We start from the raw sequence: 19558 nt of genomic DNA on the forward strand, positions 1-19558 counted from the left end.
GATAACACCCCACTTCAATCTGTGGTATTGGGGGGCCACAGGTTTATTACACCAGTTGTACAAAAAATTGGCCAGTGAGTTTGGCACTGTGTGTAGCAGAGTAAACGCAACAAGAGGCAATAATGTTGCAGGACACAAATACACTTATACAAGTATACTCAGATAACAACCCACTTCAATATGTGGTATTGGGGGGCCACTGGTCTATCACACCAGTTATAATACATTAACCACTTTACTTTTTGGCATTTTTTTGAGTTCTTTGGAGGCAGGCAAAACATCTGAACTTGTGTATAGTGGTATATATACACACATACTTATATGTATTTTACACTTAGACATATATAGGTGTTATAGGAGCGGAGCCATATTTGTGTAAATGATTTCATTAGCACAAGCATTTATTTCTGCTACTATCACACCTATATATGTCTAGGTGTATATATACAGATGTTTTGCCTGCCTGAAAAGACCCAAAAAATGCCCAAAAAAACGCTTGCTACTAAACCGGCAAGGTGTGAAAAGAGAGAAGCCACTAACCTGTTCTATAAGTGACAAAATACAAATGATCTTTTTTTTATGGTTCTGGACATGCTACAGAGCTGAAACTTCACAGGTACACTTTTTAGACCCCCCAGATACTAAATCCAAAGAATTTTTTTTTTTTTTTTATTTTTTTTTCAATAATTGGCTCTCTATCAAAAATGATAATTTTTAAGAACTTTTTTAATAGTCCCTGGGGTATGACCCAGAACCCTAGGCACTTTTTAGGGGCATTTATTGGGTTTTAGGGCTTCAAAATGGTGTTTTTTGATTACCGAAGTTCGGGTCCCATTGATTTCAATGGGGTTCTGAAATCCGGGCCGAACTTTTGGGAGGTTCGGGTGTTCTGGTCGAACCGAACTTTTCAAAAGTTCGATCATCCCTAACTGGTACCCCCAAAAGTGTCAAAAATGTCAGTCAAGGGTCCGATCTGTCCGCCGCAATGTCGCAGTCCCGCAAAAAAAAACGCAGATCGCCGCCATTACTCGTTAAAAAAAAACACCAAAAATGACAGAAATCTTTCCCTTAGTTAGTAAACGCAATAACTTTTGCGCAAACCAATCAAAATACGCTTATTGCGATTTTTTTTTACCAAAAATATGTAGCAGAAAACAAATTGGCCAAAAATGATAAAACATTTTGATTTTTACATTTTTTGGGGGGGGAATTTCATATAAAAAAATGTGAAAAATATTGTTATTTTTTCAAAATTGTCGCTTTTTTTTTGTTTATAGCGCAAAATGTAAAAATCGCACAGGTGATCAAATACCAGCAAAAAAAAGCTCTGTTTGTGGGAAAAAAAGGACGTAAATTCTGTTTGGGTACGACGTTGCATGACCGCGCAATTGTCAGTTAAAGTCGCACAGTGACGAATCGCAAAAAGTGGCCCAGAAGTAAGACGGCAAAATCCTCCGGTGGTAAAGTGATTAAAAGTGCTATTGTCACTGTTTGTAGTATTGCAGCAGAAACACCCAACACACCAGTCACAATGCTGCACAGTGCACAATACAAATCCACTATAATATGCTTTCTATATTAGAAAGTATATTGTACGTGGATTACACCCCTATATTGCACACCTATACCAAATATGTTATATATATTAAAATGACTTTTGTGGACCTTAACAGAGCGATTTGTGTCACTGACGATCTGTCCCTGGTGCACACAGCAAACCTCTGCCTACACTGACAAGAGACTGTACACCTATACCAAATACCAGCCCTTAAAAGGACTTTTGTGGATCTTAACAGCTATTTGTGTCACTGGCAATCTGTCCCTGGTGCATTCAGCAAACCTCTCCCTACACTCACAAAAAGAAGAATGTGAAATGGCCGCCAGCTCAGGTCTATTTATGAGGTAGCGGGCATGTCCATGTGCTGAAATGTTTCAATTGGCTGTCCCGTTCCACCTGACGGCTGTGTCATGGGTCAAAGTTCTCCCCAATGTAAACTAATATGGCCGCCGCAAACAACGCCATGTGTTTGCAAAATTGAACGAGCAAAGTTTACTGCGAACTGACCGCCGGGCGAACCTCAAGGCCATCTCTATTCAGCACTTCTTCTGTTCTACAGAGTGTTCTCAGTGTCAGTGAGCGTTGGCTGGCGCCGGCTGGCGTCCTGGAAGCGCCAACTGGCATTTTAGAAGTAAAGTCCCAATTGTAATTAGCTCAAGCCTCAAGGAGTATCCCACTTATTCCCTTCTCCCATACGCTTTATTCCAATGGAAACCACAAACAAAGATGCCGGAGTTGTTGCTGCTTCAGTTCTCACACCCAGGGTCACAGCTCACATAGGCTAGAGAGATTATTGGTACTAATGGCAGACCCACATCAGGCCATAGGCCTGGAAACCTTGCTACACATATTATATATGTATTCAATACTTTTAAACCAATCTCTAGTTGTGGGGCTTTCTGGATCTAGCCATTTTTTGGGGAATCCCCCATTTGCTGCATTTATTAAGTTTGGTACTATTGTACTTTTATATTGTTTTTTTTGATTTATTGATTTTATGAAAACGCATTTGTGAGGTCAGGCACTGATGTTGGATGAGAAGGCATGGATCCGCAGTCTCCGCTCTAATTCATCCCAAAGGTGTTCCATCGGGTTGAAGTCAGGACTATCTTCAGGCCAGTCAAGTTCCTCCACCCCAAACGTATCCATGTCTTTATGGACCTTGCTTCGTGCACGGGTGCGCAGTCATGTTGGAACAGAAAAGGCCATCACGAACTGTTCCCACAAGGTTGGGAGCATGAAATTGTCTAAAATGTCTTGCTGTGCTGACCCCTTAAGAGCTCCCTTCACTGGAACTAAGGGGCCAAGCCCAACCCCTGAAAAACAACCCCACACCATAATCCCCCCTCCACCAAATGATTTGGACTAGTGCACAAAGCAAGGTCCATTAAGACATGGATGAGTGAGTTTGGGGTGGAGGACTGGCCTGCACAGAGTCCTGACCTCAATCCGATAGAAATCCTTTGGGATAAATTAGAGCGCAGACTGCAAGCCAGGCCTTTTTGTTCAACATTATTGCCTGACTTCGCAAATGTGCTTCTGGAAGAATGGTCAAACCAGGGGTGTAACTACAGGGGTTGCAGGGGTTGCAATTGCAACCGGGCCCCATGCTCCAGGGGGCCCTGTGCGGCTCCCCTGTACACCTGGATAGGAGGGGCGGCGGGAGCAGCATGTAGAGAAATCACTGTCCTCCTTTTTCCTCCTGTAACTGCAGAAGGAAAATGGAGGAGATTGTTGCCTCTGTATGCTGCCCCTGCCACTCCTCCTATCCAGTTCACTTGTGTTCTGCTGTCTCTGGGCCTCTGTGTGCTCCCCTGGTCCTCCCCCACCCCCCCCCCTCACTGTGCTCCCTCCCCTCTCCTGCCGGCTGCTGCAGTGGATGTGTCACAATAGAGAACCAGGAAGGGGTCAGTAAATATGTAATTTACCTTTTCTGAATAGACAGAGTCATAGTCAGTGACATTGTAAAAAATAAAATAAAATGATAAAAAATAATACAATTAAAATACCAAAAAATAAAAACGACTGACACCAGTGGGTGAACTTCCAGGATCGCAAAGGTCACACTTGCGACCGGGCCCTGGCATTCCACCACCGTGGGGAGGCCCCAAGATGGCAGGAAGGAGGCCCACTGCAGAACTTGTGAAAGGGTCCCGCTGCAGGACGGTAATAAAGGGCCCTGCAACGAGAGTAAAGGGCCCCAGGATCAGTGGGAAGAGCCCCAGCGCTTGAAGGGAAGGGCCCTGGCCAGGGGTCCAGGGGGCCCTTCATGGTTTCTTGCATCGGGGCCCTGAAGGTTCTAGTTACGCCTCTGGGTCAAACATTCCCATAGACACACTCCTGAACCTTGTGGACAGCCTTCCCAGAATAACTAAAGCTGTTATAGCTGCAAAGGGTGGACAAACTGAAGATTAAACCCTATGGACTAAAACTGAGATGCGTCCCAATACTTTTGGTAATAAAGTGTACATTTATAATAAAATACATACTGTTTTTTAAATGTTAATAATAAAGAAGGAATATTTTATGTGCCTCCTAAGTCTCAATGATACTGTGTCTTTTCACAATTGCTTTATAGGGATATGACACTAAAATTCCCTCTTTTTTATAAGATTTTAATATTCCCAGAAATGTGAGGGAGAGGATTTTCTGGGCACTGTGGCTTTTGAAGAGCTCAAACATTCCCATAGACACTCCTAAACCTTGTGGACAGCCTTCCCAGAAGAGTTGAAGCTGTTATAGCTGCAAAGGGTGGGCCAACTCAATATTGAACCCTATGGACTAAGACTTGGATGCCGTTAAAGTTCATGTGCGTGTAAAAGCAGGCATCCCAATACTTTTGGTAATATAGTGTATATGAACTTAAAAAGTATCAAAATACAACCATTAAAATCAACTGATCAATAGTTGATTTTATAAATTCATGTATTGTACATTATAATGAAATATATACTGTTTTCTAAATGTTACTAATAAAGAGAGAATATTTTTTATGTAAGCATGGTGTGCCTCAAAAGTTCCAATGATACTTTTCCCTTGTCTTTTTACATTTCTGAGAATGTTGGATACCTAACCCCGACCAAGCAACAAGGGTCCTTCTGCTGCCCTTACACCACCACTGTTTTTAGTATCCTAGAAGTGTCAGAGGAACAGGTGGTGGGACAGTCCTGTTTTTTTTTTTTTTTTTTTACGTTTTTGATTGCGTTTAACCTTTTTCCAACCGTGTAAGGTATCATGTACACACAGCCTACTTTGACTGCCGGCCACCAGAAAACGTGGCAAAACTGTGGCAAAATTGCAGCTGTTACCAATAACGCTCAGTCATGGCTTCTGATTGTGGGCCAATAGGATGTGCTCCCGATCATATGATCACAGTGGAGCCAATCACATTTAACTGTTTGTGGTTGGTGGCATGCAGGGGCTAACCATACAAAGAAAAGCAACCATTGACAAAATTATCCACTCACCTTATTGAGAAATGGATGCCCAGAAGCTGCATGGTAAGTCCAATGGCCATTAGCATGGCAAAGACAAACCCCAACCCTTGTATCCGGGAAACTTGACCCAACTTCATTCTTCTGCCGAGAAAATTAACACGTTGGAGTTTTAAAGGCAGACAGGCTGCACATGTTTCAAATTTAAGCTAAGGTGGAGGCCTGATTACAGGCTGCTCCAGGGATTGGAGGCTATTGCAGATGTGGCTTCAGAAAGCGCAGGATTTACCCCCAGAGGAGACAGGGATATTATTCACCCCATACTGCTGTTTAAACAGAAAGGGTCCGGTTCTTTTTGTCAAACTGACCTAAAAAATGGATGTTGATGTGCATTGAACGATTATATTTGCTTGCTCTGCTGTGATGGCCATGCTTCATAGACCTAAAACAATGGTAGAAAGAGTGCTGGCAGGTGCAAAGAAACAAGCTGCTGGCAAAAAATAGTCATACAAACTATATAACAAAAGTGGTAATAAATAGCTTGCTGTGCTAAATGCCATGCTATTAAATATAAGTGAATCAAATTACATAAAAATGTAAAATCTGAAGTCCACATTGGTGCATATAAGGAATGAAATGTGAAAAAAGTCCACACTAAAATTTAAAACACCACTGTGACACTTGGTGAGGAGATTATGTTCAATCCACTCTTGTGATCACCATGTGAACTGTCACCAACCATAAGAAATTGACTTTTCCAGAAAGACTCCACTACAGAGTCAAATCAGCCTGTAAATGACAATATCATCATAAAGAGACCCGACTCACGCTACTTGGCTGAAGTTCCGGGGGGTGTATCCCACTTTCCAAAATGTGGTAACATCAATGGCAACATAAAATCAAAATAGAATATTCAATATAGTGTAAATCTAACTTAAACCCTTATTGCAATTCAAAGTGTACAGAATAGGGATGGGCTTCGAGTTTGAGTCGAATGTAAGTTCAACTCGAACATTGGTCGTTCGATCGTTTGTCGAATGACGAACAAATGTGCTTCTTCGTGGGAAATTTGAGCGCCCATAATGCACTGCACACGCGCGGCGCGTGCAGCACGTTATGTGATTGGCCAAAGCATGCACCCTGACCTCATGTTTTGGCCAACCAAATGATCTCTGCCTTGATTGGACAAAAGGCAGGCTGCCTTTAGCCAATCATGGCTCAGGGGCTAAGTACACACCCCACACTATATAAAGGCTGCTCGTGCAGCCACAGCGTGTAGTGTGATTGTGCGGGCGAGGAGACAGGGAGAGGAACTTGTTTGAGGCAGGGAGAGAATAGTTTTTTTGCAGTTTGTCGGACAGTGCAGTGAGACATTCCTAGCTGGGAGGGAGAGGAACGTGTTTGAGGCAGGGAGAAAATAGTTATTTTGCAGTTTGTCAGACAGTGCAGGGAGACATTGCTAGCAGTGTGAGTATAGGGAGGGAGAGGATCCTGTTTTTCAGGCATGGAGAGCAAAGTGTTTTGCAGTTTTTCAGACAGTGCAGTGAGATATTGCTAGCAGTTAGGCAGGGAGAGAGATTTGTGCTTTTTAGAAGTTAGGAGATCAGATAGTGAAGTATTTTCAGTAGTGCATACCATAGAACATATACTATACATAGATCTCTATCTATATATAGGGCTATCGATTACTGTTAGATATAACCTTTTTGGGGCTAAACAAAGTACAGGCAGACAGTCTGTTGTTTCACTGAACGCTGCTCTTTCTTTCAGAGCAGGAACTATACTTTTTATTACTCTTTTGAGGCATAGACAAAACATGAACTCACAAATGTAACACTGCCATCTAGTGGTCATACAATGTAATAGGCACACAGCAATGACATACAGTGGTTGTTGCTGATTAAATACAAACCTTGTATGCTAACACCCCCACTCAACAACTACTATCTATGTCAATCCCATTTCTGATCTAAGATCCACAAATCTGGTTCTAGCTAGTGGCTTTGTCAAAGCATCAGCAATCATTTTTTCCGACTCACAATACACAAGTACAATCACTTTCTGATCAACTAAGTGTAATGTTCCGGTACCTATGGTACCCTTGTTCCTATATTTCTCCTCTCTTTGCGTCCCATCTTGTATAACAAAGGACGCATACATCTTTAAGACCGGATGACATCACTGCCGAGCGCCGCTATGAGCGGCTATTTCAATCGCCGGTTTGCTCTCACTCATCGCTCGTTCAAACCCACATGTTCATCGCACCTACGCCTGAGAAGTCGGAGCTGCTGACATACCTTCCTTGCTGAACTAAAGCCGGAAACCTCGCTGGTGATCCGTATCCCGCTACGGGATCACCCCTCTCCAATGGACACTGTTATTCCTAACCTATCTAAGTGATAAGTACCCCGCAGGGGATTCTTACTAACCAATCTCCTACTGTCATCTACTGCAATTACCAAGACTATCTGTATCTATCTATTCACTACCATCTGCATAAGACTGTTAGCTCTTGGGACTACCTTGAACTATCCTTGCACTAGGTTACTCTGTCTAAAGTATACTCCATCTGTGTCCTCTTACCATCTGCACTATACTTGACATCAGAACCTATCTGCTTACCATCACCTGCAACTCTCCTATACTACTTCTAGTGCTCACCATACAATAGCCTGTCTCTCATCTATATATCCTCATATACTCTATCCCTCCATTAAACATCTATTAAATATATATAGTATATAACAGGCTGTACACGGTGATGAAGTCCTTAGAGTTGGATATGTTGTTCAACAGATTCTCTACAAGGCTACTGAGTGTAATAATTCTGCAGCTGTAAATCCATCCGCAAACAAAAACGCATGAACGTTACACTAAGTCATGAATGTAATGATGTCTGACATCAATGTGCTTGGTTCTTCCATTAATTTTCTCACTTATTGCAAGCTTAATGCAAGCCTGATTATCCTCAAATAAGACGGTAGGTTCTGATGTTGCTTCTCCAAGATCCTTGAGTAATTGCTGTAACCACACAACTTCTTGACTGGCATAAGCTGCAGCTATGTATTCAGCTTCTGTAGAGGACAATGCCACTGACATCTGTTTCTTGCTGGACCATGATATAGGACTGTCTCCCAATTTTAATAAGTAACCACTTGTGGATTTGCGTGTGCTGTGATCACCTGCCCAATCGGAGTCCACATATCCCACAAGGTTTAAACCACCACTTGCTGATAGTTTCAAATTTAAGTCTTTTGTCTGTTTCAGATATCTCATAACTCTTTTGATCGCATTCCAGTCTCTTTGACGTGGTTTATCAACTCGCCTGCAAAGAAGAGACATGCTGGCTGCAATGTCTGGACGTGTAGTGGTTGCAATGTAGAGAAGTGCCCCCACTGCTTGTCTGTATTGTTCATTGGATGTGAGAAGATCATCTTCTCCTTCTAACTTTGGATAGACTGTATCAATAGGTGTGCTTGCTCCTTTCGCCTCTGTCATGTTGAATTGCTGAAGAATAGATTCAATTTTTGCACTCTGATTCAAGAGGAAACTTCCATCTTTCTCACACTGGATGTCAATTCCAAGATAATATGTCACTTCACCTAGGTCTTTAGTTTCAAAGTGCTTGTTGAGTACTCCTGTTAACTTTGCAATTTCATTGTCGTTTTTGTGAGCAATGATCAGGTCATCTACATAAATTAGCAGATACATCCACTCAGTGTCTACTTGTTTAGCATAGATATAGGCACGGATCAGCTTTGCTTCTTGTAAATTCTTCATTTAGTAGAACTTGATTAATCTTCAGGTTCCATGCTCGAGCTGATTGTTTAAGGCCATAAAGAGATTTATTCAACTTGCAGACAAGATGCTCTTGTCCCTTTTTCAAATATCCTTCTGGCTGTGACATGTAAATTTCTTCTTCAATATCACCATTAAGAAAAGCTGTCTTAATATCGTGATGTTTCACAATCGTACGCATGGCAGCCACTGTCATTAGTGTTCTGAAAGTACTTTGTTTAGCAACTGGAGCAAAAGTAGCATCATAGTCCTCACCGAACTTCTGTGAGTAACCTTTAGCAACCAGCCTTGCCTTGTACCGACAGACTTTCCCTTCAGAGTTACATTTGGTTTTAAAAACCCATTTGCATCCTATGGCATGTTTACCTTGAGGTAGCTCTGAAAGTGTCCATGTCTGTAGATCTTTGAGTGATGTCATTTCTTCATCAGCGGCTTTATACCATACGTTTCTCATGCATTGGCAGTTTCTGCATCTCTTTCCATGAACCTGGTTCAGTTTGAACAGCTCTGCGAGCTATGTAAGATAAACGTTCAGCTGGAACACCTTTATTGATTCTGGTTGATTTTCTGACTGAAGGTATTTCTGGTTCAGTTTCAGGTTTTGATTCTTCTGCAGTTATTTCTATTTCTCTATCACTTTCCTTATTTTCTTGAGTGACTGATGTTGATTCTTTCTCAGTTTGAAAAGTTTGAGCCTGTTGTTCAAACTTTGAGCACACAGAACTTTCATCAATAATCACACTTCTGCTGACTGTTACTTTGTTCGTGTCTTGATGTAAAATCCTGTATCCTTTTTGAGATTCACTGTACCCCACAAGCACACCTTCTTTTGCACATGCATCCCATTTTGTACGTTTTTCTTTTGGAATGTGTACATAGGCTTTACTTCCAGAAATTCTGGAAGTAAATCTGGTTTCCTTTTGTTCCACAGTTCATATGGAGTTTTTGTTGTTGCTTTTCCCGGCAAACGATTTTGAAGATAACATGCAGTTGTGATAGCTTCTCCCCAGTATGTAGTTGGCATATCAGCATCAAATAGCATGCTCCTCCCACTTTCACACAGTGTGCGGTTCATTCTCTCTGCAACTCCATTTTGCTCTGGGTTATATGGAACTGTTGTCTGGAACATAATTCCATGCTTCCTGAGAATGGCTTGTGTTTTACCACTTGTATATTCTGAGCCATTATCTGTTCGTAGTACTCTGGGCATTCCGCCAAAAATATTATTTACTTGAGCGAGATACTCTTCTAATTTCTCTGGCACTTCCTCTTTATTGTGAAGTAGAAATACTGTGGTATACCTGGAGTAATCATCAATGAGGGTCAGGAAGTATTGTTTCTTTCCTGGAGTCATAGTTTTCATTGGACCACAAAGATCTGAATGTATTAAGTCCAGAGGTTTTTGGGATTTGCTGTTGGTCTGCTTGGGAAAAGGTGTCCTTGCCATTTTTCCTTTAATACAGCTGGTACAAATCATTATGTGATCACATGGATTAATCTTAATACCACTTGCATAGTTATTCTCAACTATTTTCTTTATTGTATCAGAATATCTGTGCCCCAATCGTCTGTGCCAAGTGTGGATGCAGTTTGAATGTTTATCCTCTTTGGCTATTTTAACCATTTCACTGCAGTTCAGCTGATACAGTTCATCTATGATTTTAGCCTTTGCAAGCAAGCAATCCCCTTTTGTTATGATACAACTGTCACCCTGAAATGTGACTACATTGCCTTGGTTAGTGAGTTCCTTTACTGACAAAAGGTTGCTTTCAAGATCTGGCACATACAGAACATTCCTCATATGGATCTTTTTAGTGATATCTGGAGAGATAGGACAGTATAGAAAGCCATCTCCTATTCCCACTGATTTCATAAATTGTCCATTAGCTGTAGTTATCCCTTCTGTTTTGCTTTCATCAAGCTGAGTGAAGAAACTTCGGTCATTTGTCATGTGACTTGTAGCACCTGAGTCCACACACCATGCTTGCACAGAGGTGACACCATTTTTGGATCCGAATGCATACTCCTTTGTTTCTATGACATTCTTAGCTTGTTGCAATGCACTTTGTTTTTGCATTCTAGCTTTCCAGATTCTACAAACTGCTTTTGTCCTGGTTTCTTGCACACAAAGCATTCCCGCTTTTCTAGCTGCACATTACTGTGTTTATTTTTGAATTTTGTCTTTAAAGCTGTCTCTGAACACACACTCACATTACTCATGCTTTCAGTTTTGCGCTTGTATTCATCCACAAGCTTGCCTTTAACATATTCCAGTGTCAGATCATCATCTGGACGTGCATCTAGTGCTGTGACAAGTGTCTCATAACTTTCAGGAAGTCCACTTAATAACAGCGCTGCAACATGGAAATCTTTTATCTCTTCTCCAATCCCTCTCAGTCTCTCCACCATCTCTAAGGTCTGTCTTATATAGTCCTGCATGTCCTGGTCTTTCTGTAGCTTAGTTTGATAGAGCTTTCTGATTAAATACAGTTTATTGCTGAGATTAACTCTTTCATGTGCTTTCTGTAACTCTTCCCACATGTCTTTAGCAGTCTGACAGTTACATATATGTATGATTTGATCATCATCTATGCACAGGGAGATTGTGCTCTGTGCTTTCTGATCGCTGTCTAACCACTCCTCTGTGGGCTGTGCAGGTCTTGATTAATTTATACATTTCCACGTACCTTCTCTTATAAGCAGCATTTTCATCTTGAATTTCCAAGATTGGTAGTTCTGATTTGTCAGATTTGCAATGGAGAACTTTGCTGAGGGGATGGCAGCAGCCATTTCTGCTGTTTGTCTTTCTGTTGCTGTCTCCTGTACTCACTTGCTTTAGCTCACTGTATCTGGCTATATCCAGGGGTAATCTGTATTATATCCTGGGCTTCTGTAACATGTCCTGGGCCCATAACCTGTTAGATATAACCTTTTTGGGGCTAAACAAAGTACAGGCAGACAGTCTGTTGTTTCACTGAACGCTGCTCTTTCTTTCGGAGCAGGAACTATACTTTTTATTACTCTTTTGAGGCATAGACAAAACATGAACTCACAAATGTAACACTGCCATCTAGTGGTCATACAATGTAATAGGCACACAGCAATGACATACAGTGGTTGTTGCTGATTAAATACAAACCTTGTATGCTAACAATTACATCATATCAGGTCATTGGTAAATTTATCAGTCACTTACGTATACCCTATATCCATCACATCTCTATCTATATATAGGGCTATCGATTATCATATGAGGACATTGAATATTTTATCGGTCACTTGCGTATACCCTATAACCATCACATCTCTATCTATATATAGGGCTATCGTTTACATCATATCAGATCATTCAGTATTTTATCGGTCACTTGCTTATACCCTATATCCATCACATCTCTATCTATATATAGGGCTATCGATTACATCATACCAGGTCATTCAGTATTTTATCGGTCACTTGCGTATACCCTATATCTATCACATCTCTATCTAGATTTAGGGCTATCGATTACATCATATCAGGTCACTGAGTATTTTATCGGTCACTTGCGTATACCCTATAACCATCACATTTCTATCTATATATAAGGCTATCGATTACATCATATCAGGTCATTGAGTATTTTATCGGTCACTTGCGTATACCCTATATCCATCACATCTCTATCTATATATAGGGCTATCGATTACATCATATCGGGTCATTGAGTATTTTATCGGTCACTTGCATATACCCTATTTGCATCTAATCTCTATCTATATAGGGCTCTCGATTACATCATATCAGGTCATTGAGTATCTTATCAGTCACTTGCGTATTCCCTATATCCATCTGATCTCTATCTATATATAGGGCTATCGATTACATCATATCAGGTCATTGAGTATTTTATTGGTCACTTGCGTATACCCTATATTGATCTGATCTCTATCTATATATAGGGCTATTGATTAGATCATATCAGGTCATTCAGTATCTATCGGTCAGTTGCGTATACCCTATATTGATCTCTAGCCACATCATGTCCAAAAGGCCGACCAGGAGAGGCAGACGCTCACATGCCACAAAAAGAGGGCAAGCAGCCTCTGTGTCCCCAGTGAAAAGTGGTGGTCACAGTCAACATGGTGCATCCTCTGCAGGCGGGCACGCCCATCCTTTATTTCCAGTGCTGCCCGTCTTATTCAGCCACAACATGTAGAAGAGTTGGTGGAGTGGATAACCCACACTCACAGTAGTTTGCCTTCCACCGCAGCTGCCAAAGCGGCCTATTCCACGGGCTCCTTCTCCACAGCTACTTCTTCTGTCGCCCCACCATCATGCACGGAGTAGTCACCTGAACTGTTCGATCATAGTGTCAGTGACATGCTGCTGGAGGATGCGCAGCAATTTGAAAGCTGTGATGTTGGTTCCCAGATTGATGAATGGAATAACATGAGCCTAGAGAGAAGGGGTGACAATGATTGACAGGAAACTAGCAGTCATGTTCCCACAGCTGCAGCATACTGCCAAGTTTGCTCCAGTGACGAGAAGGGAGGGGATGATGAGGTCACTGACTGTACTTGGGTGCCTGACCAGATAGAGGAGGAAAGTGAGGGGGGTGGAGGAGGAGGAGTAGGCACATCTCCAACGAGGCAGAATGTGCTCCAGGGGCCGCCATAGGAGTAGCCAACCTATTGCGCCACAGCACAGAGCTCCACAGGTGCAGGGTGCTGCAAACTCCCCGCGGTCTTCAAAAAGTTCATTAGTGTGGGCTTTTTTCAGCACATGTGCAGTAGACCACAGCGTTGCTGTTTGCAACATCTGTCTGAAGCAGATCAAGCGTGGCCAGAACACCAGCCGCTTGGGCACCACATGCTTGACAAGGCATATGACGACCTGCCATGCAACAGCACCTGAAAGAGCCACAAGATAAAAACAAGCATACATCACCTTGCTCCTCATCTGTGATCTATAACCCTACTATACCTCATGCCTTCTCAAATACCAGCACTGAGAGGGATGATGGTATAGCAATGAGTGCCACAGAGACCTGCACCCAATCTGCTAGCAGTACACCAGGCTCTTTTATCTTGTGGCTCTTTCAGGTGCAACAGCACCTGAAAGAGCCACAAGATAAAAACAAGCATACATCACCTTGCTCCTCATCTGTGATCTATAACCCTACTATACCTCATGCCTTCTCAAATACCTGCACTGAGAGGGATGATGGTATAGCAATGAGTGCCACAGAGACCTGCACCCAATCTGCTAGCAGTACACCACCGCTTGATTTGAGCAGCACGCAAATTTCACTACTCCAGTTGCTGAACCGTAGAAAGAAATACTGTCCCAGCCATCCACATACTCAGCGTCTTAATGCTAGCTTGGCCAAATTGCTAGCATTACAATTGCTGCCTTTTCATCTGGTAAACTCTGCTCCCTTTCGCAAATTTGTGGAATGTGCTGCACCACAGTGGCAGGTACCAAAAATGCATTTCTTTTTGCATAAGGCCATTCCGGCTCTCTACTGTCATGCAGAAGGTAGTGTTTTGGCCTCGTTGGACAGAGAGGTCAGCAGGAAGGTGCACATTACTGCTGACTCTTGGTCCAGCAGGCATGGACAGGGACATTGCATTTCGTTCACAGCGCACTGGGTAACTCTGCTGGCAGCATGGGGAAGGATGCAGGACAGGGTTTGGTGTTGCAGCTTGTTTTGCCACTACGCCTCCAAAAAGCTGGTGCTGGTTCTGCCACATCTGGCCACCTCCTCCTCCTCCTCCATGTCCTCTTCTGCTCAATTGTCCTCTGAAGCAACAGTGCTCCCTAAGCGTTCAAGGGGCTACACAAGCAGTCAGGCTAAAAGATGCCATGCCATGCTTCAGTTGGTCTGTCTAGGGGATAGGAGTCACACCGGTGCAGAGATTCTGTCAGCTCTGCAGGCTCAAAGATGGTTGATGCCACGACAGCTTGAGCCAGGACTGGTTGTATGTGACAATGACACCAACCTTCTCTCTGCCCTCCGACAGGGACACTTGACACATATTCTATGCTTGGCACATGTTCTGAATCTGGTAGTGCAGTGTTTCTTGAGCAGATACCCGGGCTTCCAAGATCACCTAAGGCAGGCCAGAAAAGTCTGTGGCCATTTCCGATGTCCGTACAATGCCAGTGCTCACTTATCTGACATTCAACGGGAATTCAACCTGCCCTCCAACCGCCTCATTTGTGACATGCCCACCAGGTGGAACTCAACGTTGGCAATGCTGCAGCGGCTGCACACACAGCAGAGGGCCATCAATGAGTACCTGTGTGAGTATGGCACAAGGACAGGGTCAGGGGAGCTTAGCTTTTTTCGCCATGCCAGTGGCTTTTGATAAAGGATGCATGCACCGTCCTGTCACCATTTGAGGAGGCCACAAGGATGGTGAGCCGGGACGATGCATGCATCAGTGACACTATCCCTCTAGTCTACCTGCTGGAGCACACGCTGCTTGGATTAATGGACAGGGCACTTGAGGAAGAACAGCAGGAGGAAGAGGAGGACTTCCTTTCCTCACAAGGCCCCCTTTATGCAGATATAATTCCTGCAGGGCCACAAAACACACAAGAGGAAGAGGAGGAGGAGGATTTCGGCAGCAGGGATGCAGAGGATAGGATACAGCAGTCTTCAATGGATGATTTTGATTCCCCAGAAACCCCAGGAGTTGTACTTGGTTGGGGAGAGAATGCTCCTGCTGACAATGTCATCCTTATTGACCCAGAGGACTCAGAAGCTCATGCCTCCTCCAGCTTACGTTGCATGGGCTCCCTGATTCTGCAAAGCCTGTGAAAGGACAAGAGGATTTGTGCTATCAAGGAGAGGGATAATTACTAGTTGGCAACCCTTCTTGATCCACGTTTCAAGGGCAAAGTTGCAGAGCTCATCCTGCCTTCGCAGAGGGAGCAGAAGATGAAACCTCTTGAGGAGGCCTTGAAAAAAAAATGTATGTACCGCCTTTCCAGACACTGGGAGGTCAATATTCTCTGGACGCATTTCTGAGGCATTGTTCAGCCAATGGAGGAGCGGTGGAGAAGGCGGCCAGCTGACCGATGCTTTTAAACAGTTCTTTAGTCCTCAGACCTTTCCAGCTGAGCATCCACTGGGTTACTGGGTCTTGAGGATGGACCACTGCCCAGAACTTGCTCAATATGCAATGGAGTTACTGGCCTGTCCTGCTTCCAGCGTGCTTTCTGAATGGACGTTCAGTGCTGCTGGAGGTTTTGTGATGGACAAAAGAGTGCGTCTGTCCACAGACTCTGTTGACCAGCTGACTTTTATCAAAATAAACCAGTCCTGGATAAACAAGAGCTTTTAAGCCACTAAAGCTGATGTAACTAATTTAATTTGCTAGGGGTCTGCCATCCCTTGAAGACTGCATATGCTGCCTTTCCTACTCCTCTACCTTGATTCTGCTAGCTTCCAACAATGTTTTTGGGTTAGGTCACCACCAACCCCCAAGGCCTAATTTTTCTGCATTTGTATGACAGGTGCATACAATTTAAATGTCGTATGTAATGTTTAACAGCAGGCCCTGTCCCTGTGCCCTGTGCCCAGCAAGAGTAACTGTGATGGGTTACGGTGTTCAGGCACCATCAACACCAAAGGCCCAATTTTTTGCACCTGTATGACAAGTACATGCAATATCAAATTTGAATGGAATTCTTACCAGCAGGTACCGTTCCTCCCAGCAAGAGTAACTACTCGGGGTTGGTTACGTTGTTCAGGCACCACCAACACCAAAGGCCCAATTTTTGGCACCTGTATAGTACATGCAATTTCAAATTTGAATGGAATTCTTACCAGCAGGTCCCATTCCTGCGCCCAGCAAGAGTAACTGCGAGGGGTTGGTTACGGTGTTCAGGCACCACCAACAACCAAGGCCCAATTTTTTCTGCACCTGTATGACAAGTACATGCAATTTGAAATTTGTATGTATATTTGTAAATTACATTTTTTCCTTTAGAAATGTCAGTATTGCTGCAGAAGGCTACATACATTGTAGAGATGCACTGCTTTACAGGCACATTCAGGGGACTCCCCAGGCATGATATTTGAAGGAATTGTTTTTAAAACCTTTTTTTTCATTGCTACATGTTTCCCAGGTCAGTACCCGGACCCCCATACACTTTTTTGGGGCAATAACTTGCATTTAAGCCTTCAAAATGAGGCCGTTTGATTTTCGAGGTTTGAGTCCCATAGACTTCAATGGGGTTTGTTTGTTCGAACAATCTTTTCCTCTGTTCGCGGTGTTCTGGTGCGAAACAAACCTGGGGGTGTTCGGCTCATCACTAGTACAGAACTACTCAGATTAGTAAAACAGATAAGCGCTTTGAATATAAAACATCCCCAGGCTACATGATAAAGACTTCAAACAATGCTTCACAAAGTTACCTATCCAGAAGGCGTGGCAAAGTTGCGAATGTTAACTCTGTCCAACACGTTTCATTATAAGTGAGGTTATTGGAGACATAGACTTCAACCGAGTCTTCACGCCTGCCTTTATATAGCTAAAATGTCTGTCCAGCCAGAAACTGAGGCCGCCAAGCTTCGCTTTCAAACTAAGATGGCCAATGAACCAGGAAAAAGCTTAGCCTCGATTTCAATATCAAAATAGCTGACCGGAGGATGACTAAGCCTCAATCTCGGGTTAAAATGGCTGCCCGGCCGAAAACCATGCCTCGATCTTAATTACAAAATGGTCAACCTATCTTTAAGCATTATGTAAGGGTGTATATGATACAGCAGAACCTAACTGACTCCAAACCCGTTTGAATCTAAAAGAACCCCAAAGACATAAATTAGGCAAGGTAAATCCAAATAAAAGGCTAACTAAGCCCCTAACATATTGAGATGTGAGCATGAACATTACCCACAAAATGAACTAAACAGCTAATAAAATGTAACTAGAAAACGTACAATTTCCGGGGAAATTGTGTGAATTGTTCTTGCCGTGTGTGTGTGGGGGGTGGTGTGGTGTGTGTGGTGTGTGTGTGGGGTGTGGTGTGTGTGGGTGTGGTGTGTGTGTATGTGTGTGTGGTGTGTGTGTGTGTGTGTGTGTGTGGGGGGGGGTGGTGGTGTGTGTGTGTGTGGTGTGTGTGTGGTGTGGGGGGGGTGGTGTGTGTGTGGTGTGTGGGTGTGGTGTGTGTGTGTGTGGTGTGTGTGTATGTGCGTGTGAGGTGTGTGCGTGGGGGGGGGGGTGTGTGTGTGGTGTGTGTGTGGGGTGTGTGTGTGTGTGTGTGGTGTTGTGTGTGTGTGTGTGGTGTGTGTGTGGTGTGTGTGTGGTGTTGTGTGTGTGTGTGAGTGTGTGTGGGAGTGGCAGCAGTTAAGAAATTGTGAAAACTATCAGGGCTATGGCTTTAGCTATGGACATTTTTAGTGGCAGCAGGGATAGCTGAACGTTTTGATATAAGATTTGTGTAGGTGAAAATGAGGGAGTTGTGGCAGTTTAGAAATCATGTCCTGATTTTTCAGCTCCCACTCTAGTTTTGAACATTCCGCCATTCATTCCTATGGGACCAATTTCGCCACAAAAAAGGAAGATATTTTGTGAACCATTCGGCAAAACTTTCCACAAAGTAATAGCACACCAATCGGGAACAATCCACACGTTTCGGTATATTACTGTCTATGTAGTGCAAAAACTGTGGGAGGAGTTAGGGTGGTAAATTTGGCTATAATAATAAGAATATTTATGTGAAATGACAGTAAGTGGTCTTGCCATGTAAGAACACTTAATAAACATGTGGTGTAATATAACAATGATAAAAAAAAAATCCCAATTATTATCCTTTTAAAGGAAAAACATAATAAATATATATAATTCTAAGACCAAAATGGGGAAAATATCTCTCATTGAATAGAAAACATATATCTCTTCATTACAAATCAATAAAACAAAGAGAATTAAAAGGTTTAATAATTCAGTGATATTGCAGATACACAGTGCCTTGAAATTTTCCACATTTCCATATGCCATCCATCTTCCCTTTAAACTCTGACCAGCTTCCATGTGCCTGTTAAAGAAAAGCATCCCCACAACATCATGCTGCCACCACCATGTTTCACGGTGGGGATGGCGTGTTCAGGGTGATAACAGTTTTAGTTTACAGCCACACATAGCGCTTCGCTTTTAGGCCAAATAGTTCAAATTTGGTCTCATCTGACCAGAGCACCTTCCTCCACATGTTTGCTGTGTCCCCCACATGGCTTTTTCCAAACTGCAAACTGGACTTCTTATGGCTTTATTTCAACAATGGCTTTCATCTTGCCACTCTACCATAAAGGCCAGATTTGTGGAGTGCACGACTAATAGTTGTCCTGTGGACAGATTCTCCCACCTGAGCTGTGGATCTCTGCAGCTCCTCCAGAGTTACCATGGGCCTCTTGGCTGCTTCTCTGATGAATGCTCTCCTTGCCCGGCCTGTCAGTTTAGGTGGACGGCCATGTCTTGGTAGGTTTGCAGTTGTGCCATACTCTTTCCATTTTCGGTTGATGGATTGAACAGTGCTCCGTGAGACAATCAAAGCTTGGGATATTTTTTTTATAACCCAACCCTACTTTATCCACTTGCTGATGGGCAGCAGTACATATACGAGTTGGTTCCATTGCGGGAAATGACGTACCTATACGCCGTTTCATGCCAGTGGGGGCACGCACAATGTCTAGTCAAAAAAATAAAATAAATAAAAATGCCATAAATCTATCCCCTCGTTTGCAGATGCGATAACTTTTGCGTAAATCAATCAATA

The 19558-nt window shown here is 43.1% G+C and overlaps 1 protein-coding gene across 1 annotated transcript in view; it reads right to left on the bottom strand.

Annotated features, from left to right (window-relative positions):
* LOC309554694 (galactose-3-O-sulfotransferase 4-like) overlaps positions 1–5132 on the bottom strand; it is a gene marked incomplete at both ends in the record, with an annotated part of 38751 nt that extends 33619 nt beyond the window's left edge. Inside the window, one exon of the mRNA XM_082256401.1 lies at positions 5026–5132. Within this exon, the coding sequence (XP_082112527.1) occupies positions 5026–5132 (107 nt within the window). The remainder of the gene's footprint in view (positions 1–5025) is intronic.
* Between the last annotated feature and the right edge of the window lie 14426 nt (positions 5133–19558).

Source organism: Pelophylax lessonae (assembly GCF_965119305.1).
Source record: "Pelophylax lessonae genome assembly, chromosome: 4".
NCBI lineage: Eukaryota > Metazoa > Chordata > Amphibia > Anura > Ranidae > Pelophylax > Pelophylax lessonae.